The sequence below is a fragment of the Typopeltis vanoorti genome, chromosome 8 (assembly GCF_054136105.1).
Source record: "Typopeltis vanoorti isolate ZY-2024b chromosome 8, IOZ_Tvanoo_1.0, whole genome shotgun sequence".
Classification (NCBI taxonomy): Eukaryota; Metazoa; Arthropoda; class Arachnida; order Uropygi; family Thelyphonidae; genus Typopeltis; species Typopeltis vanoorti.
In genome coordinates this window covers 90033503-90054179 of record NC_143556.1, presented here as the reverse complement: position 1 = coordinate 90054179, position 20677 = coordinate 90033503, and the positions used below count along the sequence as shown (strand labels likewise).

Below are 20677 nucleotides of genomic sequence, written 5' to 3'. Positions count from 1 at the left end.
ATTATAAATGCAATCCTAAGACTTCACTATTTTCCTTCCACCTGGAAACTGGCCGATGTAATTCCTATACATAAGCCAGGCAAGGATTCTCACCTGCCTCAAAATTATCGTCCAATCAGTCTCATCTCCAACCTAGGCAAGATTGCGGAGAAGGTCATCCTCGCACGTCTTCAAGCCTCAATAAATGAACTAGACATCCTTCCTAAAGAGCAGTTCAGTTTTCGGCAATACCACAGTACTACTCACCAAATCCACAGAATAGTGGAATGCATTACTATCAGCTACAACTGGTGTCAATACACGGGAGTTGTTTTCCTTGACCTATCCAAAGCATTTGACAAAATATGGCATTTTGGATTGCTACATAAATTTATCTCAGTTGGTATCTCAATGAAATTGACACATTTAGTTAGTTCATATCTGCAAAACAGGACCATGCAAGTCAAGATTAACGACAATACCTCATCTCAGCGACCCATCTTGGCCGGAGTGCCACAGGGATCACTACTAGCTCCATTGCTGTTCTCTGTATACATGTCTGATATCCCGCACAACCCAATGTCATCCATCATGGCCCTGTATGCAAATGACACATTATTAGTCAGATCTCTCTGACCACATTTCGTTACTAAAAAACTTCAAGAAAACCTTCTAAAATCAGAAAGATGGTTCTCCAAACGGAGACTGCAAATAAATCCCCTAAAAAGTTCGGCTATTCTCTTCACAGAAAGATCGATATCTCCTGTAGGAGAATTCTTATTATTCAACACCAAAATTCCCTGGGAGATGGAAACAAATTACTTAGGTGTTGTCCTCGACAAAAAATTAACTTTTAACACAAGCACGTCGAGGCTACATGTACAAAGGCATCTAAAGCCATCGCTCAGATCTACCCCTTAATAAACAGAAGCAGCAAGCTAAACATCAAAATCAAATTGCTTTTATACCAGCTGACGATTCACCCTATAGTTACTTATGCTTCTCCAGCCTGGAGCCACACCTCCACTACAAATATTATCAAATTGCAACCGGTTCAGGACAAATGCTTGAGAATGATTCTAAATGCCCCATGGTTCGTCAGAAACCATCAACTTCACCGAGATGCAAATATTCCTTATATCTTCTCCTTCCTACAAACTTTAGCTGCAAAGTTCTTCCTAAAGACGTCCACTCATCTCAATGATCTAGTTCAGCAAGCTGTAGCCTATGAGCCTACGGATACATTCGAACACAAAAGACCAAAAGCCATTTTAACTTCCTTCAGTGATGAAGGAAGTTAAAATGGGCGAGCAAACTGCTCATAATATTTTCCCTCGCTGTGACCATAACAGACAACCGGGCAGTTATTGCGCCTAGTAATTGCAACTGAGAATGTGGCTGTAACGAACATGACCATGTTGCCACCAATTGGTGAGAGTGACCATAAGGTCATGACTTGGGAAGTGGCTAAAGGAGTCAAATTTACAATTAAGACAGGGTACATGTGGAATTACCGGGCTGGTAAGTATGACAAGCTTAGGTGTGTGTTTGACTCAATGCCATGGCATGTAAAACTGCAAGGGCTGGATGTTGATAGTGCATGGGAGGTGGTTAAGAACTGTTTGCAGGAGGCAATGGTTGACTGTATACCAAGAGTCCGAATAATAAATCAAGTAGGGGTTAAATGGATGAATAACACTATTAAGCTTGAGCTGCAAAAAAAGAAACAATTGTGGAGGGAATTTAAGGAGAAGGGTGACCATCAGGTGCAGGAACAGTATAAAGCTCAGGCCAGGATGGTAACAAGGGTGGTAAGAAAAGCAAAAGCAGATTACGAAAGGAAATTGGCCACGCAGGCTAAAGAGAATCCCAAACAGTTTTTTCAATATGTTGCAAGTAAAAGGAAAAATGCTCATGGTAGAATGATCTTAAAAAATGCTGCGGGTAGGGAGGTAACTGAATCAGTCGATATTGTGGAATTACTGAGCGAGCACTTTGCAAGAGTATATCATCCAGGTGGTGACTTTGCAGGAATGGAAGAACCAACAGCTTATACTGGAATTGTGATGAATGAAGTAGAGGTAACTAGTCTATTACAGAACCTCAATGTCAATACATCTGTGGGATTGGATGGTATACCAGCTCGTGTCGTACGTGAAGCGGCTAAAGAATTGTCAGTGCCCTTGACCATTTTGTTTAATTAAATTTCCCCTCTTTCCACTCCCTTGGGACTGGGTCAGTCCCAAGGGGGTGGAAAAAGGGAAAAATAGTTCTGCTGCACAAAGGTGGTTCCAAGGCTGCTGTTGAAAATTACCGGCCAATCAGCATAACAGGAATCATTATCAAGGTCTTAGAGAAAATAGTCAAGAGGAAAATATAAGATTGGATAGAAGAAAATGGGATACTGTATCGGGAACAGCATGGTTTTGTGAAGGGTAGGTCATGCCTTAGTAACTTGCTCACATATTATAACACAGTGACGGCTGAACTGGATAAGGGTAATGGGTTTACAGTGATTCTACTGGACCTTGCTAAGGCCTTTGACAGGATACCACATGGAATTCTAATCAGTAAATTGCAGCTTATGGGGATGGACATAGGGTTGGTGAGATGGATAGGAGTGTGGTTGACGGAGATATATCAGAGAGTGATTTACTCAGGAGTAGAGTCCACAAGACGGCCTGTGACTAGTGGTGTGCCACAAGGATCTGTTCTTGGACCACTGCTGTTTAATTTGTTCATAAATGATATAGGAAAGGATCTGAGAGGAACAGTTCATTTGTTTGCGGATGATGCGAAGTTGGGTAGGGCAATAGTGAATGCAGATGACGTCAAAATTTTGCAGGATGATTTGGATAGATTGGAGGTCTGGGCTAAGGAGAATGGATGTCAATTTAATGTGGCAAAATGTAAGGTTATGCATTTTGGGGTGAAAAGATTGGTTGCAGTTTACTGCATTGGTGGAACCGTGCTCCAGGAAATTGATGAGGCACGAGATTTAGGAGTGTTGGTGGATAAGGAATTGAAATTTAGGGGACACATTGCAAAAGTGGTCAAATCGGCTCATCAAATCACTTGGTTGCTGAAGAATACGTTGACAAGCAGAGACAAGCAGGTTATTGTTCCTCTGTATCGAGCCTTGATAAGACCCCATCTCGACTACTGTGCTCAGATTTGGTCACCTAGGTTTCTTCTTGATGGGGAGGAGGTGGAGAGGATCCAGAGGCGAGTGACCAAGATGATAGCAGGTCTGTGGAATGAACCTTATGAGAACAGGTTGAGGATTTGTGGGTTGCAAAAATTGGTTGATAGGCAGAGGAGGGGAGATATGATTGAGACATTCAAATTACTGAAGGGTTTCTATAAAATTAATTCAGAAGATATTTTTGAGAACAGGGCTGGTTGTGGGAGGACCAAGTGACATCCATGGAAACTGGGCAAAAGTATGGTTAGTAAAGGTGTTAGAGCTGGGTTCTTTACTTTTAGAGTAGTGAATGAGTGGAATGCGCTCCCTGAGTCTGTGGTGAATGAGTTTAAGGCGAGGTATGATAGATACTGTATGAATGTCGAATAGTTGTGATGAATATGATTTGGGGCCTCCCTCGATGAGTCTAATGACTCCCTGGAGTTGCCCGTAATAATAGTAATAGTAATAATATGAAAAGCTTTTCGCTTCACCCCTTAAGTCATAAATGTCAATTGTCAAATCGAGAGAGTGGAGAAGAAGGTGAAAGAGGTATGACGTGAGAAGGAGGTCCGACAAAAAACCTCCAAGTGCAGACCGACGAAATAAAGGCTTGGATCCAAAATGAGACCCCTAACTGTGATGTCCCTCCTGTAGGGTACAGAAGTTCCATTCAAGTACCTCAAATGTTTCCCAACGATGGCGAAAATCCAGTGCGCATCAATCCATGAGATGGGAAAGCAATCTGCACAGTGAACAAAGGTCCAACCAGGATATGCACCTGGTGATTGAGTGAGACTGTATGCTGCAAGAAATGGTAATGTAAGTTTGACCTGTCTAAAGTTCAAGAGGGAGCGTTAAATGAAAAATTCGGTTTAAGCACATTTGCAGAAAGGAAGACTGAGACTATTTTGTTAGTTAGTGGAACTTTTAGGGACATTGGACTGGTAGTCCGAAGAGATGTTATGTGATCCTTGCAGAAAAAATTTGTATGTGTATGTTACCTTAGCTGTCTCCCTAAAGATACATGTCTAGACAATTCTTAGTATATACCTATGTGCATGCCCTCTCTTAGAAGATAATAGATATTTCATATTCTGAAATTGTCATGTAATGCTACTTAAAGTGTTTAATCTCATTTAAGGGAATTAACGAATTGGTTGATTTATGTTTCATGTATACTGATAGTGTAAAATAAAACTTTATGTTTATAATTGAATCCTGGTCATCAAATTGTGTTTGAGAATGACATTGCCACTCACCAAAATACAGACTGTGACAAAAAGGGGAAAGAGTGATTAAGTAATATTAAGACTAGAAAAGGGCACAACTGCAATCTCCCAAAAATCCAGACACCATCCTGCCTGAATAAAGTCAAGCAGGATAGTTATCTAGATCATGGAAAGGGCCCACAGTTTATTAAGATAGACAACTCTAACTGGTGCAGAACAAATAAATTTGTTAGTGTCTGTGACCCAGGGAGAATTTTAGGATCCATGGCCACAAAGAAGCAATTGATGTCATATTCAAAATTAAGAACCAACGCTCACGAGGCACCAGTCTAACAGTAGTAAACAATATAAAACAGGGAAAACATTACCTCCATCCTTTTTAGCCAAAATAACAAAAATTTGAGCAAAAAGAAGGGGGGAGTAAAAATGTGCCATCCATAAATAATTTATTCATGCTTTGGCTCCGCACTGCATGGCTTTCATGACCAAAAATTAATATTCTCATCGGGTCGACCTGTTCTGAACCAGAATCAGTCAATAAAAAACGTTCAAATTGTGATGGACTGAATTCATAATTTAAGTATTCTTCAGGAATAATTAGTTTCCCTAGAATCAGGATTAATTGGGACTTTTAAATTTTTTAATCTTCTTCTTTGAATATTTCTGTGCAGACTGCTATGATTTGGAAGCATTCCTTCTACTGCAGAAGAAACATTTTGTAGAACTTGAGTTCTGATTTGTGATGGGTTGCTCATTGTCATATCCGCTAATTTTTTGGCTGTTGTACTAACTTCTTGCATTATTACTCTAGCTGCATTTCCAGAACTGCTACATGTGTGTTTCCGTTTTTCAGAAATTAGTGATCCATCACTGACACTTGTCCAGATTCTACCTTTGCATCTTTTGTTTTTATTTTCACATCGCCAAAATTGAATTGAACCTTTCTTATCAATCTTGTCTTTAACATGAAGATACCCATTCCAAGCATATTTTCCCTTGTCTCTTTGACTTAATATTCTTGAATTATCCATTTCTGAAGAATAGAAACAAGAAATATAAAAATAAAATTTAAAAAAAAGTTTTCACTATTGATATAATTAAGAATTTTTTTCAGTACTATTTTTCACTTGTTGGGACACAAATAAAAGATTCGTCATAATAATTGTACTTAGCAATTTGTTTCATTTGAGAGATAATCGAGAGTTTGAAATTTATTTAAATTAATTTAGTTGTTACGTATACAATTTAGTAAACGATTAAGATTATAAATTTTAAATACATACCTTTTATTTACTTAAAGTTGTTCTTTGCACGTGGTAACTGTAACATTGACACAAATATCGGAAACAATGGAATAAACAAACAACTAGTCTTACTGTTTAATAGAAGTCAAAATATCTTGCCAATGCATATTGAACTAAATAACCACACACAAAATGCACAAATGATAAATTGCCAAACAAGAGACTTTATGCAGTGAAGCTCAGAAATACTTCTTCATAAAATAAAAATAAACTTAATTATAATCGAGATTTTTAAAATTTTATGTTTTTACCGTATTTCTATGGGAAATTTCAACATAACTTCTATACAATTTGTAATTGTACGCAATAAAAATAAACTTAATTATAAACGAGATTTTTCAATTTTTTTGTTTATGCCGTTCTTTTAACTCATTTTTACCTGGTAATAGATCAACATAATAGAATTGCATATTTGATCTTTTATTCCGTCGCACACTTGGCCATCGCCTAGTTGACCGTGTCCCACTAAGAGTGTCGGAATAGGCTAATAGTATTTGAAATGTTGGTGAAAAGGGAAATAATGTCAAAGGTGACTAACAAACCCAACTCTTGTATTTGAATATTCTTGATTTTTTTGAGAAAATGTATGGAATTCTTGATGAATGATCTGGACTGTCCAATATGGGCAGTTAATAATAAAAAAAAAAAATTTAAATGAAAGAAATTTAGCAATTTTATAGGTGGAAGAGTCAATACAATTCACAATGGATCTTACTGGACAAACTTTATGAATTTTTGGGAGACCACGTAAACGAGGTGTCTTATCATAATGGGTGCTTAACTTATCCGAAGTATTTTTATTTTTTAACATTTTACTAATGTGGCTTTTACATTATCACACCTGAACAAGTAAGGGAATGACTTCTGACAATTATAAATCATAGTGACGCTATTTGTCACCACATAATTTTTACATTATGGACATAATTTTCTTTTGCCTTTAAAATGCACTCATTGAAATTAAAACTGAAATACTTGCAAATTTTAAGAAATTCTAAGTTTGTCTGTAAATCTTGTAATATGCTTTGTGTATTGAGCTTCACCTAGCTCAATCAGATAACAAAAAAAAAAAAAAAAAAAAAAAAAAAAAAAATCTACTGCAGCACTTGCTTTTGAGGTTAAAAATCTGTTTCTCAATCCTGGCAGCTAATAACATTTTCTTGTACTGATTTCACACTTATTACAATGTGAACCTTGATAATCTACATTATAGTACATCATATTGTGGCAGCATATTGGTTGTAAAACTGAAACTAAATAACAGAATTGGTATTGCATTTACTTATTTTATCAGCTGTGTTAAATGTGAATTTAAATTTCCCAAAGTATTTGTCTAGATAGTCTGACCACCTCTAGATCAGAAGTGGTCAGACTTTTTATTTTTTTTTTAATGCTAGTACATAATTTGAGAAACTACCTGGATTTTATCAGGCAGAATAGTTGAAATGTCAACTGCACTTGTAATGAAATGTGGAATGATCTCTTTGTTTCAGAAAATGACTTTTCATTTTCACTATAGTTAATGTGGAGGGTGACTATTTGTTTTCAATTTTTCCTGACATATTTTCTTATTATAAAACAGAAATACAGTACAAACAATTACGACAACACTCATACTAGTCTCAGAGGCCAGAACAAAAGCTGCTGATGGTGGTGGATTGTAAATGGTCCTCATGAAGATTACACACCCATTGACATTTTTGGCATATTCAATGTGTATATATGGGCACACAGAATCATACAGATAGAAGAAATATTCTGAAATCACTAATACAATCAGGTTGTGAATCTAGTAGTCTTCTTATCCATTGATAAGAAGTCTTTAAAATTTATCTTTAAAAGTCACTGCATGACTTTTAAAGATATTCCTTTATTAGAATTTTTTTTTCGAATTTTGATATAGTTTTGTATGTGACATATTATGAAATGTTCATAGGCATTGAATGAAGAACTTGAGAAATCTCTTAGACAAAAAGATGAATTAAATCGACAAGTACAAGAATATGTAACTGAAGTCACTAGAATTCAAGAACTATTAGCAATCAAGGTTAGTATTTTCAGAAATACATCCATTTAAAAAGGAGACTGAGCAACTTTAAAATTTATATGCAGTGATACCCATATAATGCAAATGCATTTTATAATGCATAGTATTTTTTTTAGAGTACTTATTAACAATAGGACAAAATAAACTAAAAATATATTAATATCTGTTAATATCTTTCTGTGTATCCCTTGCATTTTTGGAGCATAAAATATTTATAAGAAACACATGCAGCATAACTAGGTGGGTGCATATATATATATATATAATCATAATAATAATAATATATTTATTTATTATGTTGTTCTCATCCACAAAAGATTATTTACAAACTTATAATACATTTTGTACTGTAGGTTGGTGAAGGATTTCTTTTTTCTATTTTTTACGTAGTCTGGAAACCCTGTTTTAGAGACCAAACTTGGAACTTTTCAAGCCACTTCAGGCCTTCACTAATTGGGGCAGTGGTCTCACACTATGCAATGACATTCGTCTTCCACCTGAAAACAATCACAAACATCCATGTCCATAGCAAGATTCAAACCCACACCCTGTTGGTTGGAAAGCAGTACACTAACCACTTGGCCAAACAGGTCAGCAGTGTGAGGTGCATCCAGAAACTAAGTGTTCAATCAGTTTAAAATTAATCAAATAACAGCATTTTCAGTGTTAATTTATATATTTATTGTTTTTATTTTATTTAGTTTTTCAGTTGAAGATGAATTAGCTAATCTCATACAGGGATAGTAAAGGTTTTTCCCCTCCCAGAAACTTAAGTCTTCCATCTTGCATACAGGCAAATCAACACTAGCAGATTCAAGTTCGGCATTTTCCGAATTTTTGACACGCCAAGCCTAAAAGGTTTACCATCACTGATCTAGGAGGTGGCTAAGCATGTGCAATTGACAGTTAAATAGGATTTATGTGAAACGACAATGTCTGTGATTATAACAAATGGAGGCAGCTTGAGCTATGCCACAGTGTAAGAACTGCAAGGGAAGGATATTAGTAATTCATAAGAAATGGACAAAGGGGTGTTTAAGAAAAGTGGTATCATACCTGGGGTTAGGGGACAAAATTAGGTAAGAGCTCAATAACTGAATAGTATCATTAAGCTGCAAAAGAAGAAATGTGATTAGCAGGCTCCTGAGCAATATAATGCACAGACAAAGGTTACTCAGCAAGATGAATAGGATATAATCAGAGAAAATTAGCCAAACATGCCAAGGGCAATCCCAGAAAATTGTTTTTTTGTTGCATGGCAAGCAAAAGAAAGAAAGAACAATTATGAAAGAATAACTAAAAAATATTTATGGTAAGAAAGTGACAGAAAAAAAAGTTGAATTATTGAATGATTACTTTGTGAGCATGTACCAACCAGGTAGAGTTATAATGTAGGAACTGATGCAACCAGAATTGAGACAAGAATAAGAGGTAGATGAACTTAAGGTGTTTTGATATTTAAAATATGGTCATAACGTTGGATGAGATATCAGCCTGTATGTTAATGGAAGTGCAAGAGAAATGGCAGACTTGAACTGACTGAAGTGCCATGGCATGGGAATGAAAAGAGGAGAGAGTAGGTTTACAGAAAGGATGCTCCAAGACTGAGGTTAAAAGTTATAGACTAATGAATATTACAGTTATGGTGGTTAAAGTATTGGAGAAGTTGGATAAGAGAAGAATTTATGAATTGACTGGATAAGAATATGAAATGCTTTGGTGGACAAACATGGCTTTGTGAAGGGGGGGAGGGGTCTGGTCTTAGTAATTTACTCACTTTCTATAATAAACTGACAAGGGAAGTAAAGTATTATTTCCCTTGTCTAACTCAGATCCAAATCCTCATACTTTTATCAATACAATTCTGAATCCTAGTTCTCACCAACCTCTCTAACACAATTCCCTTCATTCCAATCAATATCACCATAATAAAAATCACCCATGATGATCACTCTTGTCTTGCTCACTAAGCCAAGTTGCCTATACATTGTTTTGTCTCCACCCTCAATGTTCTCCAGCCTATAGCAATATCCAACTAAATATCTCATCGTATCAACCTACGCTTCAAAATTGCTGCCACTATCCCCCACCCCATCCCCCGTATCTCAGCCTTCTGCATATGTAATTTCCCCCACTATCATTAGAAGCACTGCTCCTCCCTTCTTGCCTTTCCTATCCTCACAAAAAAAAAAAATAAATAATAATAATAATAATAATACCTTCCATTTCTAGTCCTGTCAGGATATTCTCATCCAACCATGTTTCACTTATTCCAACTGTTTGTGGGTGAATAAACTAATTTATTATAACAATTTCATCCCACTTATTTCTGATGCTCCTGGCATTTGTAAATAAGCATAGCAATTCATTTCTTGATCTGTAACCAGTCCTATCCATGCTCACCTTCATCTGTTACTTCTCACTTGCTTCTGTCTGTTCACTTTATCCTATACAATAGACTCTTGACTATCCGGCCTAATGTGGCAGAAGGGCAGGCCGAATAACACAAAAGCCGGATAGGCCGGAGTTCTAGGCCTACCTTTTCACACAAATGTGAAAAGGTAGGCCTAAGATGAAAGAGTCAAAACTTAGTTTTTAGTTTTTGAAAAAGTCCTTGATAGATGACTGCTTCACCCTTTTAGCCCTCTTCTGCGACGCAATGTCCCTCCACTTACACAAGCAGATGATATCAGCTGGCATCACTTCCTCCTGCTCACTAATGTACTGCAGTGCTGTCTCAATCGCCTTGACCTCTTTCAAATGTGGGATGAGATTTTTCCTGTCATCTAAGGATGCCTCCTCCTCCTCTTCTTCTTCCCCCTGTGTCACCATTTCCACAATATAGTTGTCAGTTATTTCATCAACTTTGTCGTTTGACATCCATTCTGTAATGTCCTCTGCATTGACATCGTTACAGCTTGGTACATTTTTGAGCAATGAAACAAGTTTATCATTTCATCTTCCACTTCAGTTTCACACCCGGGTTCAAGGTTGAAATGTTCCACCTTCATGGTCCAAAAGAATTTTCCAAGACTTTACAAGTGATATGTTTCGAATCTCTTTACTAACAATTTACTAACTGTAACCAGGAACAGTGGCAAATGTGTTCCGCACTTGTGGACATCCGATACACAACTGACGAAGTGGGGAAATCCTCACTTTGCACGTCTCAACTTGTGTTATGCACACATGTAGCAGACGTCCGCTTGCAACGCCTTGGCAAAGTAAATTGCAGTATGTACTCCTCATTTTATCACAGAGAATTACTGTATTATTATAATTCTCCATGATAAAATCCGGGCTCCAGATAGTACGGAGGCCGAATAATCGAGAGTCTACTGTATATCTTTCCTAACTGAACTATTCTCACTGCATCTTAGGCCATCCCTGTGCTGACCATCCCCATACATGCCTTCACTACTGCTTTCAAAATCCATTCTCCTTACACTGTTTCCCCTGTCTTCCCCATTTTCCTGCCCAACTTGTAATCCTGTTCTCACATTCTCATCTCTTAAGATCTTGGAGAAATTAGTGAGGACCATATACAGCATTGGGCAGATGAGGGTAATGTTATCTGTGAGAGCACCCTTAACATCGATTTGTTAAGGGGCGCTCTTACTTGAGTAATATCATAGCCTTTTATAATGACGTGACAAGAGGGACTGATTAGAGAAATGCAATACTGCCATTTTTTTTGGATTTTGCAAAGGCATGTGACAGGGTACCACATGATAAGCTGATAGTTTTAAGTTGTAGCACATTGGTTTAGATATCAGGTTAGTCAACAGGATTCAGGATTGGCTATCTGATAGGTATCAGAGTTGTGTATGGTGGGGCAATATCAAGAGGCAGGTTGCAAGTGAGGTCCCACAGTGCTCAGTACTGGGACCTGTATTATTTAACCTTTATATCAATGACATTGTCAGTGGATTGTAGGGGTGGGTGGGTGGGGGGGGGGTTTCAGTTGTTTGCAGATGAGGTAAAGCTTATTAGTAAGGGTTGTTAGTAATAGTGCAGATGCGGCAACCCTGCAAGAGGATTTGAATAAACTGGACAGATGGGCAAATGAATGCAGGTATCAATTTAATGCAGCAAAATGTAAAGTCTTGAAGTTTGGATACATTGATGGGAAGCAGCATATTCTGTTAGAGGAGCTGTACTTGAGGAAGTAAGTAAGACAAGAGATCTGGGGTAATGATTGATAGAAACCTGAAATTTAGGGAACACATAGCAAAGATGGTGAAGATAATCCAGAGGATTGCAGCAATCTGAGAAGGATGCCGACTTGCAAAGATAAAATGGTTGTCATTCCATTGTATAAAGCCCTGATCAGACCACACTTGGACTATTGTTCTCAAATTTGGTCTCCAGGATTTGAAGGGAATAAATTAACTGTAGAAAGAGTACAGAGACAGATAACAAAGATGGTTTCAGTACTATACAATGTGGGTTATGAGGATCGGCTGAGGGAATGTGGACTGCAGAATTTGGTAGATAGAAGAAGGAGAGGTGATATGAATGAGACTTTTAAAGTGTTGAGGGGTTAGTCACATGGGTTGACACTGGGGCCATCCCTGGAAGCTGTGAGCAAGAGGGTGAGGAGTGGTTTCTTTACATGATGGGTGGTTGAACCATGGAATGCATTGCCTGATAGAATGGCGAGAGCACAAACGATCAGTGAGTTCAAGGAGTAGTATGATAGACTTTTTGTTTTCTAGGAAACACTTCTGACTCCATGGAGGCCTGAATCATAATAATAATAATAATTAAATTTTAATTAGGTAAGTAAAATTCAGAAAGCAGATTCATTCTAAAAAAGTGAAATTGTTGATTTGGTTTCAAGTAATTTATTTAATGGAGCTTGCAAGTACTTTCACATAGAAAGTGAATCAAGTTAGTGATTTTTTTTTTTTTTTTGTATGCAGAGAAGATATTCTGTGTTTACTGTTATTAGACTGATTTATGTTACTGTCATATAAAAAGCAATTGTTGTGGTAGTTTTCTTTTCCATATGAATTCTAGGAAGAATGGAAAGTTCTGTAGGAAATGGGACTAAAGTTCCAGAAGAATGGGCATTAAAGTGTTTTTCTTCTTGTGATCTGAAGAAAATACTGGTGGTTGTATAGTTAACATGATTTCATACTGTTTATATATTTGCTTTCTTTTGTAAAATTAAAGATTTTTCCTTTGATTATAAAGGTGGTAGAAGACTCAGTCTCTTAATATGTTTAATGGCTAATTAAGCTATTTAGTATAACATCATCTGCATAAATTAAAGAGCTGAGACCAACATCTCCAATATTCATATCAGGTTTAATACTTCTTTCCTTCATAATGTGATCCATAGCGATGATTTTATAACATTGGAAATAATGTACACTCTTGTTACATGCATGACTTAACATCAAACCATCTTCCTGAACCTCCTTCAATTCTAAGTGGTTGATTTACAACACAAATAGAGACTATCTATTACTTGATATAATTTCCCATTTACACAATACAACTGGAGCATTTTGAACAGCTTTCCTCTTGGCACTTTGTCATATGCCTTTTCTAGATCTACAAAATTTAAATACAGATCCTTGTTATATTCCCATGATTTCTCAACTATTTGTCTTAAAGTAAAATTCTGATCCTGACAACCTCTGTTTGGCCTGAATCCAGCTTGTTCTCCTCCTCCACAATTTTTCTTAGCCATTCCTCAAGAATACTTGCATGTATTTTACCAGGAACACTTAGTAGGAAATACCTATAAAATTCTCAAATTCAGCTTTATCCCCTTTTTTAAAGATGGGTAATATGAACACTCTACTCCAATCATCTGGAATTTGACCCTCTGACCAGGCCTGCTGAGTGTTTTCTGTCACCATGCTATCACTGCTCATTTCATTTAGCAATCTTTTAAAGTAATTACTCCATACATCAAGAATATCTTTATCCTCAGTTTTTGTGTCTCCCTTTATCACCTTTGATTCCTTTTACAGTACTCTTTCTTCCATTTTTCAGCCTTTTCAATAGCCTCCAGAATATTTCACCACCTTCCTGTGATGTTTATTTTCAATGTTCTTACCAGTCTTCCCGTGACTTCTGTTTAGCTAATTTTACACAATGCTTTGTTTTTTTACATTTTTCTCTGTATTCCCTAAGAACACAAGGTGACTTACTTGCCAGATTCTTTCAATATGCTTTATTTTCCTTCACCGCCTCTTTAACTTCCTGAGTCCACTGTGGAGTTCTTATTTTTCTGTCATTGCAGATTACCTCACCATGTGCCTCTCTGGCTGAATCAAAGTTTTTCTTTAGGTTTTGCCACTGAATCTCCAAAGTTTAGTTCTTGTTTTCAATCTCTTTCAGTTTTTCTTCAATAATGTTTGTGTATTTGAGATGTTCAATTCACATCTGATAGCTGTTTAACTTTGATTTGTTTCAAAACTTTCTTACACACCCTTCTTTTCAGTATGAAGTTCAGTTTTATCCTGCTCAACACTAAAATGATCACTTCCTATTTCAGATCCTCTGTATAGTCTTGTGTCCTGAGCTAGTGGGAAGACATCACTGTTGACAATAGCATAGTCAGTGAGACTTTTCTTATTCCTTGCATCTTTTCTCCATGTAAACTTGTGTATATTTTTATGTTGGAACATGGTGTTACTAATAACTAGCCCATGTCCTGAGCAGAAATCTAGCAAGTAGTTACCATTATTATTAGCTTTGAGCTTTCTACAGATTTTCCCAAAACATTTTTAGATACCTCATAATCATTTCCTACTCTGCTGTTTAGATATTCAAACAAGAACCAACTTTTCCTCTTTTTTTTTCTTTTTTTTTTTTTGTTGTGTTATTTTAATTGTAAAATATTTTGTTGTGTTGTTTTAATTGTAAATAGGATTTACAATTATTAATGGTGTAAGTCTTTTCTTTCTTATGCATTACATGCATAAGAAAGAAAACTAAAAAATATTCCCCACCTACACACACATACACACTGGGGCAAAAATAAAGCTCTGGTGTCTTCTACTTGTTTAATTTGAAAGCCATGTTTAAGATGCTGTAGATGCTAACATGAAAATTCTATGCAAAATAATGTCTCATGCAGGTTTTTCCATAGTTATTTCTTTCATTCTGGCTTGTTCATATTAATTGTCATGAGCGCAAGGATCTGAAAACTATATTTTTGCTGGGAAAGTGGCAGATGAATGGAATAGTTGTCAGAAGTGGTCATAAGTGCTTTATCAGTGAACAGATTTAAAGAGAAATATGCTAGGTATTGGGTGTAAAAGGTTAGTGTTGAATTTGCAATAAGTCAGTGGGTGCCATGGATATGCATGTGCAATAATAATATTAAATTTGGAACTCTGTTTTTGATAGCCGTTGAACTGTGTCCTAATCTCTAACTACATTGTTTGGTTTATGGATTGGATTGGTCAGTGGATTGCAAGGGGATAATCAGTTGTTTGCAGATGATGCAAAGCTGGGAAGAACTATTAGTAATAGTGCAGATGCAGCAGCCCAGCAAGAGGATTTGAATAAGCTAGACAGATGGGCAAATGCATGGGGGATATCAGTTTAGTGCAGCAAAATGTAAGGTCTTGAGGTTTTGGGAAACATCGATGGGACACTGCATACTCTATGGGAGGAGTTATACTGGAGGAAGTAGGAGAGACAAGAGATCTGGGGTTGATGATTGATAGAAACCTGAAATTTAGGGGACATATTGCAAAGGTAGTGAAGGTAACACAGAGGATTGCTGCAATAATGAGAAGGACACTGACCTGCAGAGATAAAAGAGTTATCATTCCATTGTATAAGACTCTGATCAGACCACACTTGGACTATTGTTCTGAGATTTGGTCCCCAGGATTTGAAGGGGTTAAATTAACTGTGGAAAGGGTACAAAGGTGGATAACTAAGATGGATTCAGGACTGTACAATGATAGTTATGAGAATCGGCTGAGGGAATGTGGACTGCAGAGTTTGGTGGATAGAAGAATGAGAGGTGATATGATTGAGACTTTTAAACTGTTGAGAGGTGGTTACAGGGTTGACACTGGGTCGTTCTTTCGCTTGGTTGAACATCAGGAAGGAGTGATAACAAGAGGCCATCCCTGGAAGTTACGAAAGGAAACTGTGAGCAAGAGGGTGAGGAGTGGTTTCTTTGCATGGAGGGTTGTTGAACCATGGAATGCATTGCCCGATGGAGTGGTGAGAGGGAGAGCAGTCAATGGAGTGGTATGATAGACTTTGTGTTTCTTAGGGAGGAGGGGGACCTCCCGTCGATGAGTCTTGATAGACTTTGTGTTTCTTAGAAAGGACCTCCCACGGCGAGTCTTTTGACTCCATGGCAGCCTGAATAATAATAATAATAATAATAATAATAACACACATGTGTATTTAAGCATACATATGCTTAAATACATATTTAAGGAGCCTGAAATGGTGGAAGTGTAATTTTTGAGATTTTTTTTTTTTTTTTTTTTTTGAAAAAAGAAAATCTTTATTAAATAAAAAGTCAATATTACATACCTAACCAAGATAAAACACATTTTAAAATATGAATGTAAAGTTGATTGTTTATGGTTTTTTTCTCTTTCATTTAACAATTGCCAATATGAATTTATTGCATTTAACATTGATCACTTAACGATAACACTTCTTCCTGAATTGGGATCCTTTCCACTTCCTGAAAAAAAAAATTTAAAACGTTTTCAATGTCATTCAAGCACCTTTTTAAATCTTTGGTTGCTAACACTTTTTCAGTAGGGACTTCTTTAATTTCGTCTTCATTTTCTTTGGCTTTGTTGCTAACAAGTTTTTCTAAATCTTCCACTGAAAAACCATCTTCTACATTTAATAAATTTCTTACATCCTCTATATTGACATTTTCAAAACCCATTGATTGAGCCATCTTGGATAACTTCATTTCTAATCTCTTGAATGTTATTTTCTTCTTCTAGTACAACTTCTGGCTATAATTTGCACCGAACTCCATTTAAGCATTTCTAAGTGACTTCTTTCCAAGAGCTATTGATTTTTTCAATTGCGTCTTTAATGGCGTAGTTTTTCCAAAAAGTTTTAATTGACATTTGCTCTTTATCTTCTAGTTCAATTAAATTGCTTAATGTACCATGCAGATAATAGGTTTTAAATGTTGCTATTATCCCTAGTCCATCAGTCGAATCAGGGAAGTTGTGTTTGCTGGAAGAAAGACAACTTTGACAGGAATGCATGTGTCTAGCATACTATTAGGATCAGTAAGATGTCCTGGAGTGTTGTCCAACAACAAAAGAGCTTTTTCTTCAAAATTATTTCTTTGGCAATACCGTTTCACTTCTGGACAAAAACGGTTAACAAACCAATTCAGTAATTAACGTCTTGGTAATCCATGCATTTCTATTAGCTTTCCATATTACAGGTAAATATTTTTTTATGTTACCTTTTAATGCCTTCAAATTTTCTTAATGTTTTTGTATATTGTATAATTTATTGTAAGCAGAAAAAAATTTTTTCAACATCTATCTCCAATCCAGGATATTTTAGTAATAAGGTGTGACACCTTTCGACTACTCGTATGTGGGAAATATATGACTTCTGCATTACTGCAACCTTGATATCTCTTCTGGGTCTGGCTCCTACTGATGAGACCTCAATACTGAGTATAAGATATTTTTCTGCATTATCAATAATAGCTCAAATGAAGATATATAATTAAAAGCACACAGGTGTATGGAGTTCCAAGCTGAACAGTAGAATTTAATCTGTTTCTGCTATGTGATTGTTCCTGAATACTACAACATTCTGTACTTAACTCTAAGATTGCTACAACATTCTGGCATTGACATTCTTTCTGTTAATAAAAGTAAAATTTGGTATAAAGAAATCTTTAACCACTTTCACCATGAATTTCCCCATTTGAATACTGACAACACTTTGTTTCATAACTTACTGAAGTTCTAAAGATACCCTAACAGGAGGGATCTTGCTTGTAGAATTGCATATATTTACATTCCAGTTAATACCATCAAGTGGAGGTACTTCAACGTCGAAGATCCAATCTGTGACATCTGTTACCAATTGAAAACAATAGAACATGCATTCTACAGTTGCCCTCTTGTCCTATATTTGGAACAGATTATGTAACGTGTTGTGCGTTTCATCACTTACAACAGAACAGGTTTTTTTTTTTTTTGCAGTACCCACCTCCTGTCAACAATGGGAAGATAATTTGATTTTTATAATTAATGATTTAAAATATAATTTGTGGAAGATTAGGAAGAAATATGGATTTGAAAACTAGCAATATGACATACAAATGATTTATAATATATTATTATGGAAATTTTATGTTCAGTCAGACGATTTTTGTATTTAGAAAGAAGCATTCTAAGAGAGATCAAATTTTTGGTCAGGGACCACCCACATTATGCAATATTCACCACGGGAGATAAAATTCTGTCTATTTTTACTATGAGAGATATTTTTAAATGTGGTCTTAAGGTCAATTGCAGGGAGAGCAATTCCATGCAGAGAAGGCCAACTCAAAGCTGTTAACTCAGATATGGCTAACCTGGGTATCAGTCATCTTTGTGCTTTAGTTTCACTTGGTCTTTTGAGTGTTCATCTGCATAAGACTGATGAAAAAGGAAAACTGATAGCCTTTGGTTATACAGTTATATAAAAGAACTCGTGCCGTTTCTCTATTTCTCATTCTATCTGTCTTTACCTTTCTCCTAATACTATCAGTCTCTCACTCTTGCATATCTATACTACTCTAGGCTTATGATTAACATTCCTCCCTTTACTTTTTTCACCTCAATAATGGTCATAACCAGTCTGGGCAGTGGCCCTTCCCATAATGCACAGCATTATACATGTTTGTAAGAATATTTGTGCCTTGCATTATGGGATATTAAGGCAATTGATGTCATGTCAGCCGCTATATACATGTAGCCCAGTTGTGAAGATACTGTTGTGTCACCTTTTCTTAATAACTTTGATATCTATGCTCTCTACGTTTATTCGCCCCTTGGTGTCACGTGGTACTATCTAACTACAAAAGGAATTACCCTGGGGTAGAGCCAAAATCCAAATGCAACAAAGCTTCTGAGGTTCTTCTTCTCATAAAATCCTAAGACATTTATTTGTTATTGCTGCGCCACTTAGGACAATTAGTTTAAAGGAGAAAATCTTAAGCATGAAGTGAATACCCAGCTGTACCTCAGTGACTAACAACCATGCAATCGTGACCGTAGACACACTACTCAAATCTCCTGCTTAGGTTCGCATATTTAGTAAGTGGTGCATCGGATAGCACTAACAAACAACTGAATCAGAGTAAGCAAAAGATTTATTTAACATACTAACATATATACAGTTCATGGAAATCTGGGAAAGATCATTTCTAAACTACAAATTTATGTGCTATCATAATTATCAAATACGAACAATAAATTCTCATAACTCACATAGGATTAACAATAGAGCTGTTCTATATTACTTCACACATAAGATCCTCATAACTCTCTTAATTAAAACCTAGTAAACCTACATTATCCTTGTATTCACACATCCTAAAGTTATCACTCTTTAAATTACACTTGTCTACTTTCACAACTTATAATTTGCTGCAGTCCTAAATTTTATCTTTGTTAAGTCCTTAAATCTTGATTCACATCATTCATTTACGCTATTTAACAATAAAGTTTCATGATACCATATTATAGTTATCTCCTGTGCTTGTTCCTCTCTTTACTCATCCTTGGACCCTCAAATTGATTTCTTCGTGCTGGGGTTAGTATCTGGGATTCCTCGATCATATGCAGGCCCATTCGTTTCAGTCAGTCATGCCTTCTTTTCAATAGGATTCTTGGGGCAAAGTCACTCTTTCGCACGTGTTGCCCTTTTACCTAGATTCTGAGGCCTCTTCACAGACTACCCTTTTCTCCCGGAATAATGTGATTCACATCGGACCTTGCGACGCATAACCTTTCCTGTGGATACATGCCATCTTCCATTTCCTTCTGCCGGGCATCAGGGCAGAGATTTCCTCTCGCACTCTGGAACCATCCCTCCACTCGCGACATCCACACACCAAAACCAAAGCCACCAGGAAAAGAGCCTTTGCGGGGGATTCCTAACTCTTTTATATATCTCCACACCCTATCAGCACCCTCCGTAATCCCCCCCGCAACTCATCGACAGCACTCAATGCGATATCTCTTGGTAGAGGATTTCTTCTTTTCTGCCTACTCATCATGTGCTGTGTGCACACGATATGCTTGCCGCAACTTTCTTTTATCCTGTGCTTTTGGGTTATGCTACAATTATCGTTAAAAATTGTGAGTCATTCATCTAAGCTTTGTCTATCTAATTCCTAGGAATGGTATGCTGCTTTAATCATACATTAACGTTCTTTTTCCCTAGAATTTCACCGTCAATATTTAACTAGCTTAAGTAATCTTTCTACATAATGGAATAACACTCTTTTCTTATGCATTTTCACAATTATTATCCTTTTGTTTGATTCCTAATTTTGTTCACATATATGTAATTTACACTCTTAGATGCAAGCAAATTTTCTATTATAGGGTCTTTGCTTGTTAAATTTTGAAAGAATAAGTTCTCTTAGGAATTTTATCAATCACAATTTAACAATACTTCACATGCAAACTTTGTTTGCTTACACTTGAATAAAGGATGAAACCAAGAATGTAATTTCTTGGCAGCTTTAATTTCTACGTCTCTACCTTTTATAATGTGCATAGTCTATTTATGAACAGACATAATAGGAAAATAATTTATATTAAAAAAAAAATTAACACCCATTTTTCTAATCTTATGAGTAATTATTGATTATCGCTCATGTTTCTGTTAAATGGAGGAAACGTGTCTAGATATAATTACTAACCTAGTTATTTAGCTAATAAATTAC

General features: G+C 36.3%; 1 protein-coding gene across 7 annotated transcripts in view; it reads left to right on the top strand.

Annotated features, from left to right (window-relative positions):
- LOC150104186 (uncharacterized) overlaps positions 1–20677 on the top strand; it is a 712768-nt gene that overhangs the window by 526100 nt on the left and 165991 nt on the right. For 6 of the 7 annotated variants that reach the window (XM_090396809.1, XM_090396815.1, XM_090396810.1 and 3 more), the window contains one exon: positions 7636–7746. The exons of the other annotated variant lie outside the window; for it this stretch is intronic. In XM_090396809.1, coding sequence (XP_090252935.1) covers positions 7636–7746 — 111 coding nt within the window. The remainder of the gene's footprint in view (positions 1–7635; positions 7747–20677) is intronic. 7 annotated transcript variants of the gene reach the window in all.